This window comes from Labrus mixtus, chromosome 6 (assembly GCF_963584025.1).
Source record: "Labrus mixtus chromosome 6, fLabMix1.1, whole genome shotgun sequence".
Classification (NCBI taxonomy): domain Eukaryota; kingdom Metazoa; phylum Chordata; class Actinopteri; order Labriformes; family Labridae; genus Labrus; species Labrus mixtus.
In genome coordinates this window covers 15428246-15451791 of record NC_083617.1, presented here as the reverse complement: position 1 = coordinate 15451791, position 23546 = coordinate 15428246, and the positions used below count along the sequence as shown (strand labels likewise).

The 23546-nt window shown below is 40.4% G+C and overlaps 1 protein-coding gene across 10 annotated transcripts in view; it reads left to right on the top strand.

Annotated features, from left to right (window-relative positions):
- The window catches only part of kcnq5a (potassium voltage-gated channel, KQT-like subfamily, member 5a), an 85464-nt gene that overhangs the window by 47577 nt on the left and 14341 nt on the right, over positions 1-23546 (top strand). For 6 of the 10 annotated variants that reach the window (XM_061040235.1, XM_061040229.1, XM_061040237.1 and 3 more), the window contains exons 2-9: positions 13014-13104; positions 13547-13673; positions 14269-14444; positions 15266-15391; positions 16725-16835; positions 16971-17066; positions 20621-20715; positions 21483-21509. In XM_061040235.1, coding sequence (XP_060896218.1) covers positions 13014-13104; positions 13547-13673; positions 14269-14444; positions 15266-15391; positions 16725-16835; positions 16971-17066; positions 20621-20715; positions 21483-21509 — 849 coding nt within the window. Of the gene's footprint in view, positions 1-13013; positions 13105-13546; positions 13674-14268; positions 14445-15265; positions 15392-16724; positions 16836-16970; positions 17067-20264; positions 20358-20620; positions 20716-21482; positions 21510-23546 lie in introns of all 10 variants that reach the window. The other 4 variants (XM_061040231.1, XM_061040239.1, XM_061040233.1 and 1 more) reach the window with 2 other exon arrangements.

Sequence of the window (23546 nt, the reverse complement as noted above, 5' to 3'; positions counted from 1 at the left end):
ATGGGAGCCGGCTCCGATGAGTCACAGAAGAGAGTCGGCTCTTAGAGGGGACTTGTTCTTCATAGACACATTACTAATGGAAACAGATGCAGGGTGTTATTTAGTGCTTTCACATGAGTTACACATATGCACTCAGAACCACACTGTGAGCATATTATTGATAAAAGCCTTCAATCATAAACAAGTTAGTTACTCACATTATACACATTAGATTACCCTCCAATCAGACATCAAACAGCAGTGAGCTTTTGATCTGGTGGAATGGGTGTCATTGGGGCACACGTTTCTTCCATCTCCCTCCATCAGCAAGCAGCCATTTGTCCCTATCGCTGATTATCCGTCTTATCTGGAGAGCATCAGCTTGGCTGATTAGGACATTCCCTGAATTCAATCTTTTGCTCGCTGTTAGAATGTCTACATTTCTGCAGCTTGTTTGAAAACCTTGGCTCTTACTGCACTTGTGTTCCTGTAAATCCTCTATAAAAAAAAGAATCCTTAGTGCCTGTACAGGGTGGCCCTGAGGTCAAAATCAAATATTTCAAAAACACATTGACCAGGAAAGTGACGACAGTTCAGAGTCCAAAAGATGAACTATACATTGGTGGAAGTTTCCTTTCAAAGCTTCATGTAGCTTAAATAACGATATGCTTACCTTCTGGTCCATCTTTTTTCAGAGACTAAAATTTAAAGAAATCATGCATTAAGCAACAACACAGATTTTCCCTTTTTATTTGTCATTTTAATGGATTCATCATTCAAATGATTGCCCACAGAAGTGACTCAAGCTTCACATGACTATTATCTGCACACTCTCTCTGCACCTGCTTTAATATGGTATTCATTCTTTATATAATCAGAAAGGTTCGCATTGGAATACAATAGAGGAGTCCTCGTTATATATTGTTGTAACTGAGAGTGTCCAGCTAAGTGTTGAAAAAACGGTTGTGTTTCACCCTGTAGGTGCTAACTGAAACGATCCCATGCAGTGCAGAGTCACACACTCAGCACGACCTGACGGAGCTGTGATTCACTGTCCAGCCAATAGCAACGCAGATATCTGGAGCCCGATGAGAGTCCAGTGTGCAAGCTCAGGAAACAGAGTGCTATATTTTTCTCCAATTATACAACATTCCTCTTCTGTCTGCCACTCCTGTCACTAACAGTCAGCAGGCACACCTTCCACGAACATCAGGTCTTATACCTGGACCGATTCTCTGCCGGCCAGAGAAGCAAGGGCAAATTCAACTCAGAGACATTTTTTTTTTTTAAAGGTGAGGGATTCGTAATGGTAGTTGTATTGAGTTTTTATTTTCTGGGGCTCTCTTTCTATGTAGGGTTAAAGAGAGAGAAAAGGAAGGGACACAATAAGAGGAGGTAAAGTTGATTTCTCTCTAGCCTGCAGGCTGACTGCGTCCCATTTCCACCAGACTGGAAATGGATAAAATCTTCTTCTTCCTGTTTGTCTTCCTCTTTTGGTCTGACTCTTACTCCTTATTAATGTTTCTCTATTTTCTTTCTTTTCCCCCATGCTTTCTTAACAAGTAGACTCTTTTTTTAATGTATTTTTCTGAGCATGATATTTATGCATCCACGGCAAATTCAAAGACTTAAAAGTCTCAATGAAGATGTGTTCTGCACTTAAAATGAAGATTGATGAGTCAATACTTGGTGTGCTTGTTAAAACATTAGCCAACAGAGATAAGTGTTACTATTGTAACATTTCAAAGAAATCTGAAAACTGTTTATGTCATTCTGAACAGGACTCATTTTTGTCATGATTCTATTATGATTGAATCGATTATTGCTCCTGAGAGTTTTATCAGTTAAAACCAAAGGGAATGAAAAAAGCCATTGATTCAGTTTCCCTGGTTTAGAGCCTCATGAGCTCATTTTACACTGATGGACAGAAACTACAGCAGGTTATTGGATAGTATATATTTCATCAATTATGAAAGAAGAGTAAAAATAAATATCTGTACAGGTCATGCTGATCAATGAACAAGTAACAAGATATATATGTTTCTATACACAGAGGAACCTACATGCTGGGACAGCAATATGATTTCAAACACCTTGGCTGCATTTGGATTGTCCCTCCTATCCCCTTTCACTATCCTCTTTACCTTAACCCCGGGGAAAACGTCATGAGGTTAAAGAAAGGTGTTAGGAAGAGTTCATAAAGGACTAAGGGAAAGGCGACCGCGTTACTTTGAGAATCTGACGTAATTCTGCGGCGGCGGAGGTTAAAGAACCGGTCTGCCGTGGTGAAACTGTAACAATTTTCCGAAAATGTGCTACTAAAAGCGCAACTAAAAAACTTTCCCCCGGTGCCTTCTTACCCGTGAAATAATCCTAATCACTACAAGGTTGGAATTGAATTAAAAGGAATATAGGCTACCAGGCTACGAGTTACAAAAGTGAAACCACATGGTTGTCACATTGAGAATGGTTGCTCACGCTCACCCTCCTGTCCACTTGTTGTAAATGGATAAAAGGTTGAAACAGGTATTGTTTGTGTTCTTGAACTTCTGCTGTTTGTTTCTGCAGTTAAACCACACTTTAGATTGGACACACACTTTTTTGGCACACCAAGAACACAATATAGAAGTATTTTTCTATGTCAACTCAAGTAAAAAGACTGACAGTGTGTTTTAGGGACTATAATATCAAGGTAAATGGGTTCTTTTATTCTTTAATAATTTAGGCTGCAAAGCAACAAAATATGAGGTCACTTTGATTTCCTTTTTTTTTCTGGTCACACAGGACTGGACAATCTCAGTTAGGTTTCCTGGCAACCAGTTCACCTTTTTACTGTAGCTCTGATTTATTTTCAATTTTTGCAGGAGCTTTTAAGATATTTTCAGCACATATACACCGCTCACTATGCTCCCCCTGAACAAGCGGCCTCTAAAATCTTTTCGTCCTCCGTTCAGCAGAGCGCCTAGACTTCAGAGGAAAGGAAAAGACGCAGAGAAAAACAAGCCAAATCAAAAGTTCAGATTATTAATGATTAATGCTCTGACGTGCTTGATTGCTGCTTAGACCAAGTGTACAGTTACTGCAAATATGCGTATTCATGCACAAACATACACGCAACACTCAAAATGCCATTAGCAGCACATATATATACATATATCCCTTACAGACTCGCACACTTACGCCACCATAAGCCGGGCTGAGTCAGCATCTCTGCAGTTAAGTTGCCCTGTCTCTGTGCAGTGGGAACTAGTCGGCCATCTGTTGGCCTAATGAGCTGACTCTGCTCCAGCAAAGCACGCAGACAGCACTGCTTCACCCCTCTAATTCCCTCATTCACAGCTCTGCGGTGTGAGTGAGTCTCTCAATCTTCAGCTACAGTGCTTTCACACAAAGCTCTTGACATGATTTGTGTATTTTTGTGAACTGAAGCTGATATATTCTAAACCTCTGAACAGACTTTGAGGCATAGAGACATGCAGCAAAATGTTTCTTAATTCCTCTGCATTTTAAAAAAAGTGACTGCCTTAAGACTTTTCAAAGAGCAGATTAAATCATGTGAAATACAAAAGGTTTAACATAGGCTGTAGAATCACCAAGAAGGTATAACTCATTTCATTTCTTAGCTAATCATAAGTGATATACATTGGATAAAACACTGAAGATGTGAGAGACATAATCTTCAATTAAAGAAAGCTAAATTAGTCATCCTTGGGATCTTGCTTGTGTTTCTGAGACTTCACATGCTCAACCCGTACTAATTTCTCAGAATGTTGCTTTGAAATATTCAAGAGCAACGATTCAACACTTGGACATATTTGAAGTACTTCCAATCTCAAATCACTGCACACTTAATTAACTAGCAGCCTGATTCATATATGGAACAGATATTTAACGACATATTAAGAGATAATTGGTCTACTTCACTCTTGAAGAATAAGTAAAAAAAAAAAAAAAGCTTCCTACATTTCCCACACTAGCTTACAAAGCAAGAAGAGAATGCCCTGTCTACTGAAACACAAAGTGCATTAATAGATTTCTCACATTCCATGCGTTGAACTTGACTAAATGGAGCACCATAAGCTGCACAGACATTGTGATCGTTCAATCCTAACTCTCTTGGGATCGCACGAACAAGAGATGAGTAATGAAATCCAATTCACTTGCTGCTACCTCCTGGTAAGTGGCATTAATCAAAGCTGCCCACTTAGCACAATGGTTTCCCTTAGACAGAAAAAATGTAATGCCCTCATGCCATTAAGGGTACAATATCGCTGGCTGAGCAAAGTGGGGAAAAAAGGAGCAAAGGGGCAGATATGTGAATCTGCTGCGTTTTCACAGCAATACCAGAGTTAATTGTAAAACAGAACAGATACGTCTTCAACTGCACAGCAACTGTAAAGTTGTGCTTTTAATTCTCTTGGCAGAGAGGTTTGAATTGGATGAAACTACTTTAATTTCTCAGAAATCAGATGAGACATGTCTTTGAAATAAAGTTCAAGGAAAAAGAGATGCAGAGGCAGAAGACCTGCCCCTAACCCCCCCCCCCCCCCCGTTCAATGCCCCCCCCCATGTGTTTGGCTTGGTTTGCTCAAGTTTATTTAAGAATAATGAATAAGTACTCATCTTGAATGTAGAACTAAGTTCTAAACATCTCCTTTCATCTTCTCTCACGCATTCGCTTGTCTGTCTGACATCTGTTGAACAGCACTCTGCACAGGAGTCCTGGAGTGGTATCAGAGCTGGGATGGGTGCTGATGGGAATCTGATGCGTGTGTGTGTGTGTCTGTGTCTGTGAGCTTGTGTTTTTATGAACCCTGTTAGTTGTTGGCTTTCTTCAACAGTTTGTCAGTCTGTGTCTAGTTAGCAAGAACACACACACTAAAAGCTTCTTGCACCCGTCACCCATCCTCGGCGCATCCCACATCATGGAAAGTTGGCTCCCGCCCGGCTCTTTCTTTCTTCCCTGTACCCCTCTCCAAAACATTACCATCTCCCTCTCTCTCTTCCTCTCAGTGTGTGTTCTCTCACTTCTTACATTTAGGAAAAGAAAACAAAGAGCTGCTTCTTAACCTGCTGCAGTACGGCTGTGCAAAGAAATTTGCTGCATCAAAGTATCGCGATACCTTTCTTTGACATTAAGGAAAAACAATCAAACTGAGAGTGTGCATTTGGGGCTGTGGCTCCGTTGGTAGAGTCATCGTCTCTCCACCGGAAGGTCGAGGGTTCGATCCCCAGCTCATGCAGCAACATGTCCTTGGGCAAGACACTTGAGCCTGAATAGCTCCCACTGCTTCGTCGGCAGTGTATGAATGGGATTAGTTTCTTCTGATGGTCTCACTACATAGCAACCTCTGCCATCAGTGTGTGAATGGATAGGTGTGACATGCATGTAAAAGCACTTTGAGTAGTCAGAAGACTAGAAAAGCCCTATATAAGCTCAAGTCCATTCACCATTTACCATTTGGTGACTATAGTGTATCTTCAGTATTTGGACCAAGCACAGTGCTGTATAATGGAGTTTGTCTTCGTAAGTTCAAAGCTGCTGGGTACAGCAGGCTGTGGGAGTCCTACATCTGTTACCGGCTCTGGAAGAAGTCTCTTAGAATAACATGCTGCTGGTCACGCTGTAGCTTTCAGAGCAACAGGTTTGAATATTGAACAGATACTTCTGCTCTGGTTCAAGGCATTGCATCAGCACACATGCACTTCAATGTAAGACAGTGAATTCTCTCCAGCTCCATTTGACCCAGCTGCTTGAACCCTTTGAGAGGAATCTGATATATTGACTATTATTGTAGTTCGTATTTGCTTTTGTTGGAGAAAAACTTTTCAGAAGTGAGCCGAGTGAGCTGGCCTGTGCAGCACCGTGTCCTTGGCCAAGCTCTGTTTGGTCGAATAGTTGCTTAGAAATAAAACCTGGTGTTTTATTGCTGCCATCATCAGGTAAGATACTGCTTGAGAATGGATAAACACAAGGATTAACTAATAGATTGTTGGCAAGGAGCTGGCTGGCTGTACTCCTTCTTACTGCTTCCCTCTCTCTCAGCTCCTCTTCAGGAAATTAATCAAGCAGAATAAAGCAACTTTTGGCTCTAGCATCTTTGTGATGTGATTAGGTTACCATTTCAAGCTCGAAGGTTGCTCAGGACGCAATTATTTTCTACCTGTTAGGACTACATCGTGTGTGAAAATATGCAATATAAGACAACAGTATTGTGACGGCTTGATGTGCAATATAAAAAAAATTGGAAGTGGAAGTCACATTTTCTGTTTGTGTTTTCGTATTCCTGATTGAAACATGTTCCTTCTGAATCTAAATGTAAAATTATTTTATTTTAATATTTTGCAATTTAATTGTAACCATTGAGTCTCAGAGAAGTTGATGTTTAGCTTGAGCTTCATCTTAGTGCATGGAAATGGTGTGAAATCATGGCCATTATAACTGCTTCATGAGCGCAGTTACATCAGGTTAAATGTATGCACGAGTGATCAAGCGCTCAATTTTTATTGCAAATGCTCCAAGTGCAGTAACATGGTCATTGTGCAGCCCCTCTAGCTTCTTGCTAACTGCCATGGGAACTAGGGCTGCCACCTTCCAAGCAGAAAAATAAAGGACACCCCAACTCAGTAGGGGCCTGAGCACCACTGGCCCAACGGGGTGGGGCACCAGTTGTGGTGAATCATGATTTAAAACGTTGTTTTAATGAAGTATTAAGAGTCATACTTAAAGTTTTTTCTGAAATAATTTACAAACGCAAAACTTCCGTGTAAAGGCGGATACAGTAATGTATGCACAATGAAATGCACCTAACAGGACTTCAGCAGATGCTTACTACTAGCTAGGCCTATTTAATTTACAACTTAACTTAAACTTCAAATAAAGTTATTAACTTAACATTAATTCATTAACAGAGTATTATTGAAGTGCTTTTGACTCTGCTGTAACATAGAGGGGAGGATGACAGATTAAATAAACAGTACGAATTTAATAGTATTTTTATTAATTTATTCTGTCCTTCTGTCTGTCGTTTTAGTTGTTTTCTCATGAAATCATGAATGATACTATTAATATGGTTTTGAACTATTAAGTGTCTTCTGTTGATATATTGATGTTGTATTGATGATATCTTGCCCAGGCCATACTGTGAATACAGATTTGGCTAAAATAAATGTCATCTTCTTGTTTTATGTACTGAAAAATATTCACACTATCCAAACTATAGGCTACTGGAATAACCTATCTATAAACATCGGAGAAAATATATTAAGTAGGCCTACAATAGTTTCCTTTACATTATATTCATTTTCACTGACACTGTCAAGCCAGGCATTACTTTCTACTCGCGTCTGTATTTCTGCATCCGTTTACGTTTCAATGGTGCACGGTGCGGGTATCAGAGGCAGCCGCAGACATGTTTCCTTCTGACTCCTATGACTTTCTCTAAGCCAATCACTAAAGAGCTCTCATTGCTCATGCCAAAAAAGAACCAAACAAACCAACGGACGCTCCGAGGAGGCGGGAACTAGCCGGCTGAATGTGGGCGGAATGATGCTGAGTTCAAGGCGTCTTGGAAATACGGGACAAACCGCGTCCCGTATTGATTCAAAACGGGACGCAATGTCAAAGTGTAAAATACGGGACGATTCCGTATTTTACGGGACGGGTGGCAACCCTAATGGGAACAGCTGAGCTTTAACAGCATATAGTGTCCAACTATCAAGTCCCTTTTAGTTGGGACATGGTGACAGTCGCCCTTGTGTACATGTTGGCTGAGTTTTACCTGAAAGCAAAAGTTCAAAAATATTTGTGCATGCCACATCTCTAGCAGAAGTCTGGTGATATTTCTCAAATAGAGGACTACAAATCATTTGAGGAACATTTACCCACACAAACGGCCGTAAACTGTCAAAGCATGTACTGGATAGGATAAAACCACGATCGACACAATGATAGTCGACATGGTGAGATCCAACAATAGGCTGGAAATAGACTGACTGTGTTCAGTCTGTTCGCTCAGCCTGTCATCTCTTTCCTTATATCGCTCTTGTTTAATTCCTGATGCACCGATCCACCAGGCCCGTAATAGAAGGAGAAAAGTTATTTATAGCTAAGCTCGTCTTCTATCTTCCCATCACAGCCTCAGCTAGCCTTGCTGCAGAACCTGCTGAACCCACTACTCCTGCAGAGTCCTCCAATTGTTTTTCGCTTTGTGCCACTGTGGAGCTCTAAGTGCTGCTCTTGTTCTCTTCACATGACCCCGGTGTCTTCCTTTGTGTTTCCTCACTGACTCTCTGGGTTTCTCTTTCTCTCTCTCTCTGTTTCCGTTCCCTCCCTCGCGCGTCTTGATTGAAAGGGTATGCACGGTTGGCACTGAAAGAAAGAAGGAAATAGATAATGATACCAGACTGTATTGTGTGGAAAACCCTGACCTCTCGCGTACCCAAAAACCGTCTCACACACACACACACACACACACACACACACACACACACACATAAAACACACCCTTCCTGTCCTTCTCAACTTCAGATGTGTATTTCGTACAAACACATAAAGGAAAACATGTGCACCCTCTTACAGGTTTATCTTAAACAAACTTGTTCATACACACATGCTTGCTACGCAAAGATCAATTTATGATCCTCATGACGCGTTTCAAAGGAATGGATTCACAGTCACACACGCTCACACTCTCCTGAGTCTGTTTGAGCATTTAAAATCTTCTGCCACTTCGATGTGTCATCTGAGAAGCAATTTATTAGAAACATGAGAAGTAAAGCCAAATATTGCTCTCTCTGATGTTGTGTGTCTGGCTTTGTACTGGGCTGCACGTGTGTGCGTGTTAATTTATGTATTATACATATCTGTGTAAACAAGACTTTTAGCGTAATGGGATCTCTGCTTAATAGCTTAAATCATGTTTGTTTTGGTCTCTCTTTTGTTCTACTGTTCGGTTTTGTCACGTTGTGACTTTGACTCAGACTTTTACGCTTTTCTTTTTTGGTACATATTGTATTTTATGTTATGTCAGCATTTTTTGCAGCACTGTGCGTGTGAGTGTGTGAAAGATACCTGAATGAGAAGTTTACATTTTCAATGTTTCTCTGCATATCATCTCTTCAGTGTATCTTAATGGAGATTTCAATCATCCTTGGTTCCACAAAAGTCTTATTCATTTGTCCTAAAGGTTTCCTAAGATTCCCATGCAAATATATTGCAAATAAATGAGCAAAGACGATGTGAATAAATGCACGTTTCCATGCATTGTTGTTATGCCTTTAAGTATTGTAAATTAAATATTAAATCAGTCATGTTGCTGATTCTTTTTCATGGAGAGAGAGTAGAATTAAGAAGGGACAAAAAGGGACTTTTGCCTCGAAATATTCAGCTACTGCAGATTTTGTTACACTTATAATTTTGTCCAAGAAATAAAATGTAATTTTATCCCTAATCAATCCCATCAGAGAAACTTGAGTTTCACAGGGCAAACCTGTTGTTTTACATTTGAGTATGATTAAATCATTACCTGATCTAACAAGACATAAGCATGTTAGTGTTTGGTACAAGAAGCACCAACATGCAGGTAAGATGCATCACTTTGCAGGAGTATAATAGTCCATAGTGGTTAATAATTAATGGTTTAGTAAATTGGCAAATCCCAATAATCTCTAAGATTTGTCTTTAGGTTACATAAACCTTGCAATAAATTCATCCATAAATAATGGCATCTGAGATCTAACCAGAGGAACTTTTTTTATTGTAATAAAGGAATCAACTAATGTGTTTTCACAAACATTTTACAAAAATAAATGCATTTCCCCAAAATCAGTGCATAAAAAACAACAACCAGAATGCAGGAAATAATGACGATTACAAATCACTGTGCTTAGGAGTGTAAATGTTTAAACTGTAGTCTTATTCTTCTGATTTTATAATCTATGTATGATGTCTTTGTTGTTTTTGTCATCTATTCGTTTCAATTGTACTCTGGACATCAGTGTAAACGAGGGCTTGCCCTCAATGATTTCTTGGGAATAAATAAAGGTTGAATAAATGACACTGAACTTTTCCAGGGTGACAGACCCCAATCTAGTGTTGAATCAAAACCTCCACCCCTGTAGACAGATGTCTTTGACCTACAAAGATAAGAAATGAGAGCTCAAAGCACTTCAATCAAATCTTAACTGTTCAATTTAATAAAAATAAAAAAAGTTGTAAAATTGTTTATTCATTTCATTTGATTATAGGAATGTCACAATCTCCTCAAACGCTCAGGGCGGCCTTATTTTCTTTTCATATTCAGGTATTCAATTATTTTTGATTCTTAAATCTTTTTATTCATTCACTCAAGGCCGTAAAGTTCTGCTGAGTAGAGGGCGTGAAGGAAACAGAAACATGAACATCTTTTTCTTAAAGCTCAGACCTTGAGCTGAAAGCTTTTCGTAGATATTATAAATTGATGAAGAATTTCACAATTGTTCATACAAAATAATTTAATTTGTGCAAAATCATCCATGAGCTTTTTGTAATACTACTTTTATTTTAAGGGTGAGAAGTTCATGGAAATTAATTTTCCTCCCAAATTAAGATCCCATGCAATTTTCGTTGCCAATTAAGTTTTCATAACCAGCATTGACCCTAAAATGTCATCTGTTGCTTTCTGAAATTCAGACTTTAACGGAACAAAAGATGAACAGACAATTGAGTGTTTTGTTGCATTTTGCCAATAAAGTGTTTAGGGTGAAATTTTCTTTTTACCTGGAGGGCAAAAAAAAAAAACCCTGTTGATATTCTCAGCGATCAGACTGACTCTACAGTGCCTCAGGCAAACTGTTGTTAAGTTGATGAAGGCTCTTTGATGCTCTCATGGTGGTCTTGTTTTATTCAGTTGCACTCATGGCATTTCGATTTTCTATACCTGCATATACAGTCCTCTCCATTTTCATGCTTAAGTATAGATCGTGCTAAAAGATCTGGAGGGTGGTTTGATGAAATATGAAATAGACCAGTGGGGTTATATTGACTTGAGTGGACAAACATACCTGTAAATGAAAAGAGCTTGAACAGACCTTGTGACCTTTGCAGAAGAAGTTTCTTTAAATATGAACATCAAGAATAACTGCATGAACAGTTGAGCTGGACCTTAATACAGCAGTTGATAACTAGATATGTGTGAATTATTAACATTTCAGGTTACATTTTATATCAGTAACTACTCAGTAAAGTATGTGGTAGAAAAAGAAGCCAACACACAAACTGTGTTTCACAGTAAAGATTCTTCCTCTATATACATATTCCTCGTGGATCCCACTGAAAACAAATTGTGGCATTATTCATACAGGAGAGGGAAAAGAACAATGGCTTGTTGAGACATTCAGTGAGAGAGAAGGGCAAACCGAGGCAGAGAGATGTGAGATGGAGAAGGGAGCCGAGGAAGACGGAAGGTCGAGTGGAAAAGCAAAGAGCATAAGAGATTAAAGAGGAGGGAAAACAGAGAGCCTGGAATAGACACAAACACATTCAAAGATCTGTAGGGATGAGGAGACCATGTGTATCAGAAAGACAGATGGCTTCTCGACAAAGCAACACAGAGGAACAGCATGCAAGAGGCTTCTAGCCAGTTCATATGTTGCCTTGAAGCTGCTGCATGAATTTTATTTTTTCTTGCTCATTAACCAAGTTAACATATGACTTACAAAGGCCTGAGTGGTTTCCCCGCAGGCAGCAGATGAAAGCTACTTTGGCTCAGTGAGGCAATGAGGAAGGCTCTGGTTGAAACATCAAAATAAAAGCTGATAAAGTTCATGTTTATGTAGATTTAAGTCTATTAATGTTCTCACAGCTCCCGACTATCACTTTTGATCCTACTGGAGCTTTGACCTACATGCAGTGAAAAGAAACATAAATTGCAAAAAAAAATAATTGACATCGTCTCACATCAGTGGGTGTCGAATAATGACAGTTTGTGTCTGATGTTTTTAGGACATTGAGATAAAACATTTAAAATGTCCTCACTGGTACAGTGGAGTCTGGTGGGACTTTGATTAGGCCCTCACGACTAGAGAAATGTATGCGGATGTATTCTTCCACAGAGGAAGGAACTATTTTCTCGAAAAGAAAGTAAGCGCTGTTAACAGCAAAGACTTGTGTAGAGGAGTGTTAGCGCCACAAACAGGTTCCGTTTAACTCAATTGTTAATAATTGGTATCTAAAAAAAAACCTGCATTGATACGACTCGAACTTTACACTTTGAAAGATGACAAGGCATAAAGCACTTTAGCTCGGCTTTCACAGGTAGAGAAAATATAATTCATAGAAATCATTAAAGGTTAAAAGAGTGATTTTGGCTTTAAGGTGAAAATGTGTGAACGTGTTTTGCCTCCTCATCTCTTTTTGCTTCACCTGTTTTGGCTGTGAAAACTTTGACTTTAAGTTGATTGTTGAGTTTCCACACATTAAACTACCAGCAGCGATAGCCGACTCAACAGAACACCAAAATCTAAAACTGTATCAGAGACAGTTGTAGTTCAGGTGAATGTCTGTTTCTGTCGGGGAGAGAGAATGAACCAGTCAGTTCAAGACAACAAGTTGAGGTTGCTTCCGAAGAGTTGGCGAGAAAATCAGTCACTGTATGGTAAGACATCATGGTTCAAATCAATGCAGCAAGACTCTCTCATATTAGCACCACAAAGGACTTCAACTTAAAATGTGAAGCTGTCGATGAATACCTGGAGCATACACACAGTCACACATGATCACAGTCTGCAGCATTGTGTCTACTGCTTTTTAAACTAGTGTTATATCTGTTACCCCTCACTATAAACCGAAAGGTGAGGCGGCTGTATCCTCACTGTAACTGGTAATCTTGTGGTCCTTCAACTGCTCTGAACGGCAGAGGAGACATAAGCCCATCAGTGTGAGGTTTAGGTTCAAATAAACTGAGCAAATGATAAAAACCATGTTGTGATTTAGTCGTCACATTTTCATGTAGGATGCAAACTGATTCGTGTGTTGCCTGCTTTTGTCTCCACAGGTTCATCCTGGTGTTTGGATGTCTGGTTCTCTCTGTGTATTCCACCATCCCAGCTCACCAGGAGTTCTCCTCTCACTGCCTGCTCATCCTGGTAACACACATTCATATGCACGAGTTAATGTATTTGATTAGCAAGCACCAGGGAGAGCTTACTGACTGAGTGCATCTCATTCTACTCTGATGAATTAGGAATGTCACATGGTTAAATTAACATTATTGAGCGTGTGTGTGTGTGTAGTTGTGTGTGTGTGTGTGAGTCTGTGGGATGCTCATGCCTGCATTACAAACCCTGATTGTGCATTCTCTGCACCTTAATGAACTTTAATGATTGGTCCCTTGCGACAAAGTCACACTGTTAAAATGTAATTTAAGTTAAGCGCCTGTGCCTCAGATGTAATTAAGCAGAAAGCCATCAGTCAGAGCAGGTGGTGAAAAAAAAAAAACAACAACTGTACAGCACTAATAAACTGGATTTGAAGGTTTCAGCATGTGTGCTTATGTGTTTTTGTCTTTGGTGTATGTGTGTCTTTCAGGAGTTTGTGATGATCGTTGTGTTTGGTCTGGAGTACATCATCAGGATATGGAGCGCTGGCTGCTGCTGCCGCTACCGAGGCTGGCAGGGACGCCTCCGCTTTGCCAGGAAGCCGTTCTGTGTCATAGGTATGTCTCCGTGTGTTGGACAAGTGCAGAAAAAGCCTCACAAAGACCGGCATACATTACCATACTACAGTAAGAGTTTTACTCATTGTAATCAGCTGTCTTGGCCAAAATATATTTTGTATTTTTAAAGGGATCTCTGTCATAGAGAACATTCTTGTCTCTTTCCAAAGACTCTAACCTGAGTGCAGTGCTGTTCTGCATCTTCAAACATTTGAAGACATGATCATCAGGTTATATTTATTTCTTTGGAAGTGCACTGATCTTAAAGTTTCCCTCCAGTCTCTGCTTAATGTACAGTATCTGGTATCAAAAGACATCCTTCTGGAGAAAAGTGGTTCTCCAGACAGCCTGCTGGGAAATAAGAGATGAACAAGTGTGGTAGTTAAGGATTGTAGACAGAGTGACAGAAGAAGAGTGATAGAGATAGAAACAGAAACAAACGGCTTGCAGTGAATCAATAGTTGTTGTAAAGGTGATGGATGAGTGCGTGGATATGTTAAGAAAGTGGGTGAGTCAAACCCAGCTCCTGTTTTTTTTTATTTTTTTTTTTATTGTGGAACCTGTGACCTTTAATTTCCTCTCTTCTACTCCCCAGACATCATTGTGCTCATCGCCTCGGTTGCTGTGGTTTCAGCCGGTAGTCAGGGTAACATCTTCGCCACGTCTGCGCTGCGTAGCCTTCGTTTCCTTCAGATCCTGCGTATGGTGCGTATGGACCGCAGGGGAGGGACCTGGAAGCTGCTGGGATCTGTAGTTTATGCACACAGTAAGGTAGGACAATTTTGAACTGTGTCTCAAGATTCAAGATTCAAGATGAACTTTATTGTCTCGCAAAGTGAGACATTTATCTTGGGCTCTTCACCTGTGCTGCAGCCATAAAAAAGACCACAACCAACATCATCATTCACATCAAACATACAATGATAAACATTGCATAACAAGATGAACATTAATTAAGTAAATGATAAATTATCAGGTTCTTCTTAAAATACCGGTGCAAACACACAAAGACAATACCAGTATAATCAGTCTTATTTGCTAATATTTAACAGTTTTATAGAAACAGGGATAAATGAATTTTTAAACCTGTTCAGTCTACAACGGGGAACTCTGAACCTCGTACCGGAGGGCAGCAGCTCGTACTCTGGATGTAGAACATGGGAGGAGTCACTGACAATCTTATTAGCTTGCTTTAGAGTAGCCAGTTAAAAAAAATCGTCTGCAAGGATGTGTGATGTTTATCTCCTATAATTTTCCATGCAGTCTGAATCAATCAGATCAGTTCTCATTATTACTTCGACCTTAAATGGTTCGGATATAAACTGAAAAGATGCCGGTGGCATTGTGTTATTTCACTTCGACCGCAAATCAGCTGACAATTAAGCACAGAAACATTTCCGTGATGTGGGAAAAATAAAGTTTTATTAGATCTTATCTTATATTACTCACAATGTCTGTTCTATCGTAATATAACTCTTATCATGTTTATGTTGTATCTGTTTATATAGATAATGTATTTTGCATGGCGATGCTTCACCTGCAGCTATCATCTGTTTCAACTCTAATCCTGATTGTGCCCGTGTGTCTTGTAGGAGCTGGTGACGGCCTGGTACATCGGGTTCCTGGTGCTAATCTTCTCCTCCTTTCTGGTCTATCTGGTGGAGAAAGAATTCAACAAGGAGTTTGCCACCTATGCTGACGCTCTGTGGTGGGGCACGGTAAGCACACATGGCATAAGACAGTGTGTAAATCACAAGGAGAAGGATATAGGAGTGCCCTATTTAATATAGCACTTTTGCTTCCCATAATTCTTGGCAAAATCACAGAAAGTCAGAAAACTTTTAAGTCATCCTGGTTTTATTGGACAGCAGTGATATATATCCATTTGCGGGGCCGGGTGACCTTAATGACAAGAGCAATACGAAAACCAACAGCACTGGCCTTAAAAGTCACACTTGGCTGGCTGTACTGCACTGTTTCCTCCTCCATCTAAAACCCATTACACCGGGAGAATGTGGAGAACAGACAACACGGCCTCAAGAAATGGTCAGATCAATACATTCATTTTCTCCTGCTGCCAGGTGAGACCGACCTGTTATGGCTTGTTTTTGGAAAGGACACTCAGACACTCTCTGTTCCCACATGGAAGAGTCTCTCTTTCTGCTCGTCACTAAAAGCTGTTAAATAATTTGAGTGCAAAGGTTCAGTTACGTTACGTAAACTTTAAAGATGTATGAGTCAACACAAAAACTGCAGGTGTTGAACACACAAACCGAAATATCACCAGCCCTACAGCCTACTAATGCATTGTGGTCATGAATTTATGAAGGTCACTAAGCTAGTTACCCAGTTTTGCTTGTGTAAACTCTGTAAAGTAATATAAAACACTTAAAGCATCTCAAGTCTTATTATATGTTTTATGTAAATAACCACTAACAATGTTATGCTATGCTATGTTACTAACTAAGAGGCTAACTACGACTTATTTCTTCTGCTCTTAAGGGTCAGTTTGTTGGACAGCTACTGTAATTTAGCCCCTTAAATTCATGCGCTGCACTCCTAACAATGTCCTTAAAGTTTGGGAGTGGGCTACATGCTTCACACCCTTTTCTGCTTGCTTGTATGTTCTTTTCCACTCTTTTGTTGACACTGTGAATACCCCAATCCTCCCTTTTTTCAGTAGTGCATGCGTGGAACAGGTTTTTCACAATGTCATAATATAAGATTATTAACCAGCTTGTGGAAGATACTTGAAAGAAAAACACTTTTTTTTATTTGACTGCAAGACTATGTAGTGACTAGAAGTGTAATTTGACCCAAATACTCCTGTCCGCGTCTACTAGTGCCTATACAGAGTATCGGTGCATTCATATTGTCCACCTTCTATGAGGGTTCTGAACCCTGGTTTTGTAAAAACATGATGTAAAATGTATAGTTATGAGATTCTATAGCTGTCAGTGATTATGCAGAATAAAATGATCGACGTTGGTACATACAAACCATAATTTCCTACACTATCCTGATTGGCAGATTTGACCTCTGACCCCACAGATAACTCTCACCACCATTGGCTATGGGGATAAAACTCCACAGACGTGGACTGGGAGATTATTATCGGCTGGTTTTGCTCTGCTGGGGATCTCCTTCTTCGCACTACCAGCTGTGAGTCACACACGGACACGCATTATTTTACTAAATCATTTAATCACAGCTCCATTCAGCTAACGCTAACAGGAAAAGCAACGGTGTTGTGATGCAGCAGGTTAAAACCTCAAGAGTTTGTTTTTCTGCCTGTAGGGCATCCTTGGGTCAGGTTTTGCCCTGAAGGTGCAGGAGCAGCATCGGCAGAAGCACTTTGAAAAGAGGAGGAATCCAGCTGCCAGCCTCATCCAGGTACACACACACACACACACGCACACACCTCACACAAACACACACACTTCTCTTCTATTTATTTTTACAGCAGCAACAACAGATGACCAGTGTGAATGCATAAAACATCCTTTCCTTTTGCTTGTTTCGACCGCATATAAGCCTGTCACTGTCTGTTTCAGTCTGAATAAAAGCGTGTGTGTGTGTGTGTGTGTGCGCGCGTGTGTATGTGTGTGTGTGTGTGTGTGTGTGTGTGTGTGTGTGTGTGTGTGTGTGTATGCTCCTTACCCTTTGATCAATGTGTTTGTAACATATTTTGGTGTGTATGCCTGATTTAATCATCTCCCCTCCTATGCAAGTGAAGGTGTTTCATTAAGTATTTAATATGAGCGTGTGTGTGTGTGTTTTGCCCTTCTCTGGGCTGTCAGGGTGTGTAGCTGATGATGACTTACTGTGTGTGTGTGAGGCCGGCTGTCGTCTCTTCGCTTTAACAGTGACACACACAGACATGCTGCTGGGGATTTGTGAGCCGTTTCTATGGTGACCATCCCCTGGGCAGACACTCCTCCAAAACCGTCACTCATTGTAATAGACAAGGCCAGCTGCATTACTTTCTAATGACCCATACATATCTGCCGGAGAGTTTTTGTTAGTGTGTATACCCACAGGTGGGCAATTGGTTGTGTGTGTGTGTGTGTGTGTGTGTTTCCTAAATGATTGACTTCATGCACCTATTTGTTTCTCGTAAGGGTGTCTGGTTTCATTTTGTGTGTATGTCGTTCTGCTGTCTACTTTTCTCTATCTTGACAAACATCTTGAAAATCAACCACAAAACAAAACAGCTGCTATGGTGCTATTTTTGGTACTTAAGGATAGTCGGGATCTCTGAAATCTGAGCCTTGTGTTCACTATGATAATACACTGCTAATTTACTTACATGCAACTGGCTCATAATGCTAAGATCATCTGACATGTGCCTTCTGGAAGTCCGTCCCTCAAGTCTTCAACTTAAAGGAGACCGTGCTTTAGTTGTCAAGGCCCCTAAGTGGAACAACATCCACCCCCCTCTCCATCAGGTCTGCCTCAAAACGTACTTTTATATGTTGCCATTGGAGTCCTCTTGTCCCGCTTGTCTCCTGTATTAATATCTGTTTTCTGTGTTGTTTGTCTGCTACATATTGATCTAATTATAATACATTTAATCTAAACATGATTTTTTTAAATACATATTAGTTTTAGCGGATGATGCTAGATACCTGACAAAAACCCATTATCAACCAATTGATCCTGAGGGCACGGTCACACTGGCCATCCGTACCGTGCCCAAGCACGCTTCAACGCTAAAGTCCAGTTCGTTTGACCAGTGTGACCGCGACGTATCGTGCTCGGGCACGGTATACTTCCTTGGCTTCGGCACGGTACACTTCATGCACGAGCACAAGCCCGCGGGTAAACAACGCTGACATCCTTCATTCTGGAGAAATCCAGAGTTTCATGGCTGTATCTGACTAACATGACACAATATAAGCCACAAAGTAGCTGTCATGTTCTCTGTGTTGTTCTCCGATGTGCAGACGTGGACTTGACTGCGCGTCTCTTTTTCTCTCTCTCTCTCTCTCTCTCTCTCTCTCTCTCTCTCTCTCTCTCTCTCTCTCTCTCGTCCGCCTGTTTGTAAACTGAGCACGCTTCATAATAACATAAAGCGTGCATGTGTTGTATTAAGACGTTATGTACAAGAGGTAATCGTGCTTAGGCACGGATAGTCCTGTGTAGTGTGACCGTGGGCCGCGCCGGCCAGGGGGGGAGTGGCGCAGCGGGGGGGGGGTGGCAATCGTGCTTGGGTACAGCACGGTACAGATGGCCAGTGTGACCGCGCCCTGAATAACCCAGACATGGGGCTGTTAATTCCACATGTGTTGATCTTGTTTTCCTTTATTGGCTTCGTATCAAACACCTGGTCTCTGTCTGTTGTCTGCCAAACCCAAAACATTTTCCTCAACAGGTGAAAGGAAACTTGGAAGCAGATTTGCTGTGTTACATATATGGATGTCATTACTGTCCTGTCTGTCACTTCACTCCTCCATCTCACACAGCACTCCCTGCTTTCAACCACTGCTTGTGTGTGCGTGCGTGTGCGTGTGTTGTATGTGTGTGTTTTGTGTCTCTGTCAGCATGCAGGGCAGGAAATTACCGCTGTCTTCAAGCCTCAGCAGCTGGTCAATGCTTAATTTCACCTGCTGCAATAACTATCTCTCCTACCAACTGTATTTTTAGTACTAGATTGAATTTCCAAATGACTATAAAGTGGTCCCAAGAGCAGCATAGCTACCTACAGCCAACTTTGACCAGCATTTGGCTGATGGCCGGTGTTAATTTTCCATCCTTTCTGTGTAGAAAGTGTATATATGGAGGCTTTCCAGTGGTGTCACAAATCTTGTAACCGCACCTGGCGCCATAGAGGAGGTTCAGTCAGCTCTAAGTGAATTCTGTTTTAATATCCAAAATATAATAAAGGAAAAATTAAGTAAAATACTGCAAAAATGATTATTGTGCCATTAGTCGTTTCTTTTGGAACAACTGGTACAAAACAAAGTTGCTTCCTATTGCATTCTAGTCCAATAAAGGAAGGAGGCCTTTAAACATAAAATCCAAATAAAACGTTAGTCACTGCATTGTAGGCTTTTTCCTCATCTGACCATATGATCTGCAGGATTCCATCTTTATCAAAAACTTCCCAAACCACCGCTCTTTTTTGACATGAAACCTCCACAGCTAATGTTGGTCTGCTTAAGGCACTGTTAATTGTTAATGCTAATTTCCGAAGAGATTATTGTCATAGTGAAAAAGAAAAAAAAAAAATAATGCTGACTGTGGATACAATGTCAGATTTCTAAAGGTGGTCTCTCATGACCAATTCACAGCCCCTTCCCGATCTGTTATGTCAAATAAACAAAGCTGATTGTTCAGCCTTGTTCAGAGCCTCCAATATGGCCACCAGCTGGTTACATCCCATGACATGCCCTGTGAATGTGTCATGTTTACATATACTTCATTACCTTTTTCCTTATCATATTATTGTGTCATTGCCCTTCTGTGTCCTATATGTGTGTTTGTGTGCGCGTGTGTGTGTGTGTGTGTGTGTGTGTGTGTGTGTGTGTGTGTGTGTTTAAATGTGGATGTGTGTGTCCTGTCCATCTCGGCTCCCTCCCCCCACCCCAGGCAGCTTGGCGTCTGTACTCCACTGAAGGTGCTCGTCCGTACCTCAGAGCCACCTGGCACCACTACCAAAGTGCCCTCTCCCCCCTCAGGCATGTATACCCACCACCTTCACCTCCACCACCACCTCCACCTTCATCCCCACCTCCCTCAGACCACAATGCATCCACGTTACCCCCCCCCCCAAAAAAAACTAATCAGCGGTTTCTTTTTTCCCCTTCTCACTTTCCCTCTCTCACTTCCTACTCTTATAACCTGTACGTTCCTCCCTCACCCCGTTTTTTTTTCCTCCCACACTATACCTCTTTAATTGTTTCATTTACCATTATTTTATTTATCCCTGTCAACTCTGCACGTAGTGTGTCTGGCGTAGTTATACTGCTGATGAGAACTCGGTTTCCATTGCTACCTGGAAGCCTCATTTGAAGGCGTTGCATACCTGCAGCCCCGCAAAGTAGGTAACAACTTACTGACTTGGAAACATGGCGGCTGCTGCGTCTCCTCATTCCTGCTTGTCTTCATCCGTCTAACTGTAACACTTTCTTTCCCCCGTTGAATCACTCATTGCTAATGCACCATTGTAACAGCGAGCTAAAAACTTGGATTAACCCTTTCTTTCAGGGATGGTTTGCCTGGCTTGCATGACCTTTAACACCTTTACAGACATGGACAAGCTAAATGACTGGCTAAAGGTACATAGGGAGTAACTCGGGTATCATGATTGATTTTTTTGAAGGTGATTTCTAAATGTAATAACATTTTTGAAATTGCACACATGCTGGTTAGTTTCTTTTTATTAATAACATATACACTGACTTAAAGTCTCAAAGTAAAATGACATAGCACATGTGGATTATCTTTACAATGCTATACATGTTGCTCTAGAACATTCACATGTCAGTACCACCACTCGTACTTTAATACACTTCACACACACACACACACACACATATCAATGCACATATCACCTTTAGATCCTTACCTTACTGATCTCCATTCCTTTCATTCTGCTTCATGCTAAACCCTTACATTGCATGACCGTGGCTTGCATGTGCTTGAAAAACGATGAATTCTTTTTTTTTTTTGTAGTTTCCCTCTGATGCCGTCCATACCCATTAGAGGAATCATCTATGAAATGCTATTTTTCTGCTGGAAGAAATAATCTGCCAGCATACTGATTTCTCTCCCTTTGTCTCATCTTTATCCCACTAACACTTGAAGGAAAGAACAGGGAGAGACTACTTACAGGTTTGTACGACACTGTCTAAAAACACAAACACACAATGTACCCTGCCCTGATGATAAAAAAAAATGTGAATCTCTTGTACTTTAAACACAGATTTAAAAGTTTAATGATACATGTATTTTTTTGATTTTTGTGTTTGTTCATTTATTTATGTAGTTGTTGACATTTCTGAATCAATTAATATGCAAATTGATATCAAAGGGTTGAAGACTGGGTCAGATGGTAAATTGGGATTAATTGATTGACTTAACCAGAGAATGACTGAACCTTTTAAAATACATTTTAAGGTTAATCGTTGGAGGTATTTGATTGAGAAATTTCCAGAAGTTGTGGCATTGTTTAGACTTTTATTGATCAAAAGTATGGGAGGAAGGGGCCCCCGGATTCAAATACGGCCTCGGCCCTTTGCTTCATGTCTTCAAAAAAAATAATAAGTGAAGGTGAAAGAAGAAGAAAATGTTTGAAATGTTGAAGCTGAGAGAAGGTTTACTGCAGTGCTTTGACATTCAAAGTAAAGGGATAATTAGCATGTGCAATAACAAGGTTGATTTATCCTAATGAAAGGAAATGAGAGATGTCAGCTACTGTTTGTTCCAGTCACTCAACTGGCAAACATGTTTATCTAATATAGTCAGACTCAAAGTGTCTCAAGGTAGTCATTTTTGTTTTGTTGCCATGGACAGGAAATAAGAAATAAAACAGTTACCTGCAAATGACTTCGTATGACGGCAAACATGTTTTCCTCTTCTTTTCTTATTTTATATTTCTGCCTCACTTTTGCAACTTTTTCTTTATGCCAACTGCCTCTTCTGACCTCTCCTTTCTCTACTTTCTCTGCACTTGACGCTGATGCTAGAAAGGCTGATGGGCTTCTTTTTCTTTGTTTAGTGTGTGTGTGTGGGGGTGTGTGTGCATACACGCCTTCAAAGACAGGAGTCTGTACCATGTCTGTACCATGACGCACTTTTTCCATTGGGATGGTATTTATATAACTCATCAAACACAAGTCTAGGGGAGACAGAGCAAAGTTGAAAAGGGGGGAGGAATGAGCGGGGGAGGGAAGGGGAGGAAAGATAGGGGATTTCAGGGAGAGGGGGAAGAAGACAGAGAGAGATTTGTGAGTTTAATTATGCTAGTATAGTTTTTACAGTTCGGAACGTCTTTGGAAACATTCAGGGGCCATATATTGAGGCAGCAGCTTCTTAGACACAGACACACACAACAACAAGGAAAAGTTTATACACTGAGTCAAGCACACTAACAAAAGGGCCTCTCATCCTTAAATGAACAACATTTTATCAGGCTATGTTGCATCCACAACAACACACATCCCCGAAGAATTCTTTTTTCCTTTTTAAAGGCTTGTGTTTCATTGCGCTTTCCTTTCTTAGAAACAATTGTTGTAAAAGTCCAATTTGCACTTCATGAAATCATAATTATGTACACTTTAATGACACTGCTCCGTGTGTTCTTAGTGGTTTCACAGACTGTCGGCTGCTTGGCGGCGGTAGGTGCAATGGTAAACAGCTGGTGGTTTTCGTTTAAGCAGACTTGTAAACACCAGCAGTTGTAAAACATTAGGCGCACCACAAAAGTGCTCCAGCGGACAACATGCTGAGTGTAAGTGTGCTGGATGTTGGCAGTAAGAGGCAACATGAAATAAAGGATAATAGGAGCTTTAATTGGATTTTATATGTGTAGGCAGGTGTTGCCTGTGTTTCTATGAGTGTTTTTGTATCTCCTGGTTAAGCCAAATTCAATTGATATGTGAAAAAAAGGGAAAGGACAAAACTTAAATAAGTTTATTCTAACAACTTTTAACCTGGATATTTGCTATAATCATTAATTGTGTGTTCGAACCTTCAATTCTTCCTCATTGGAAAATCAATAGTCAATTTAAAGGAACACCCCAAATCTAATTTCAACAATACTGTAGATCACATGAAATGTGCAAACAGCATGCTTTTTCTGTTTTTCAATAGATCACTGTTGCCACAATGTTAAAGAGACACACTAGAAAGGATGATATTATTTTTGGT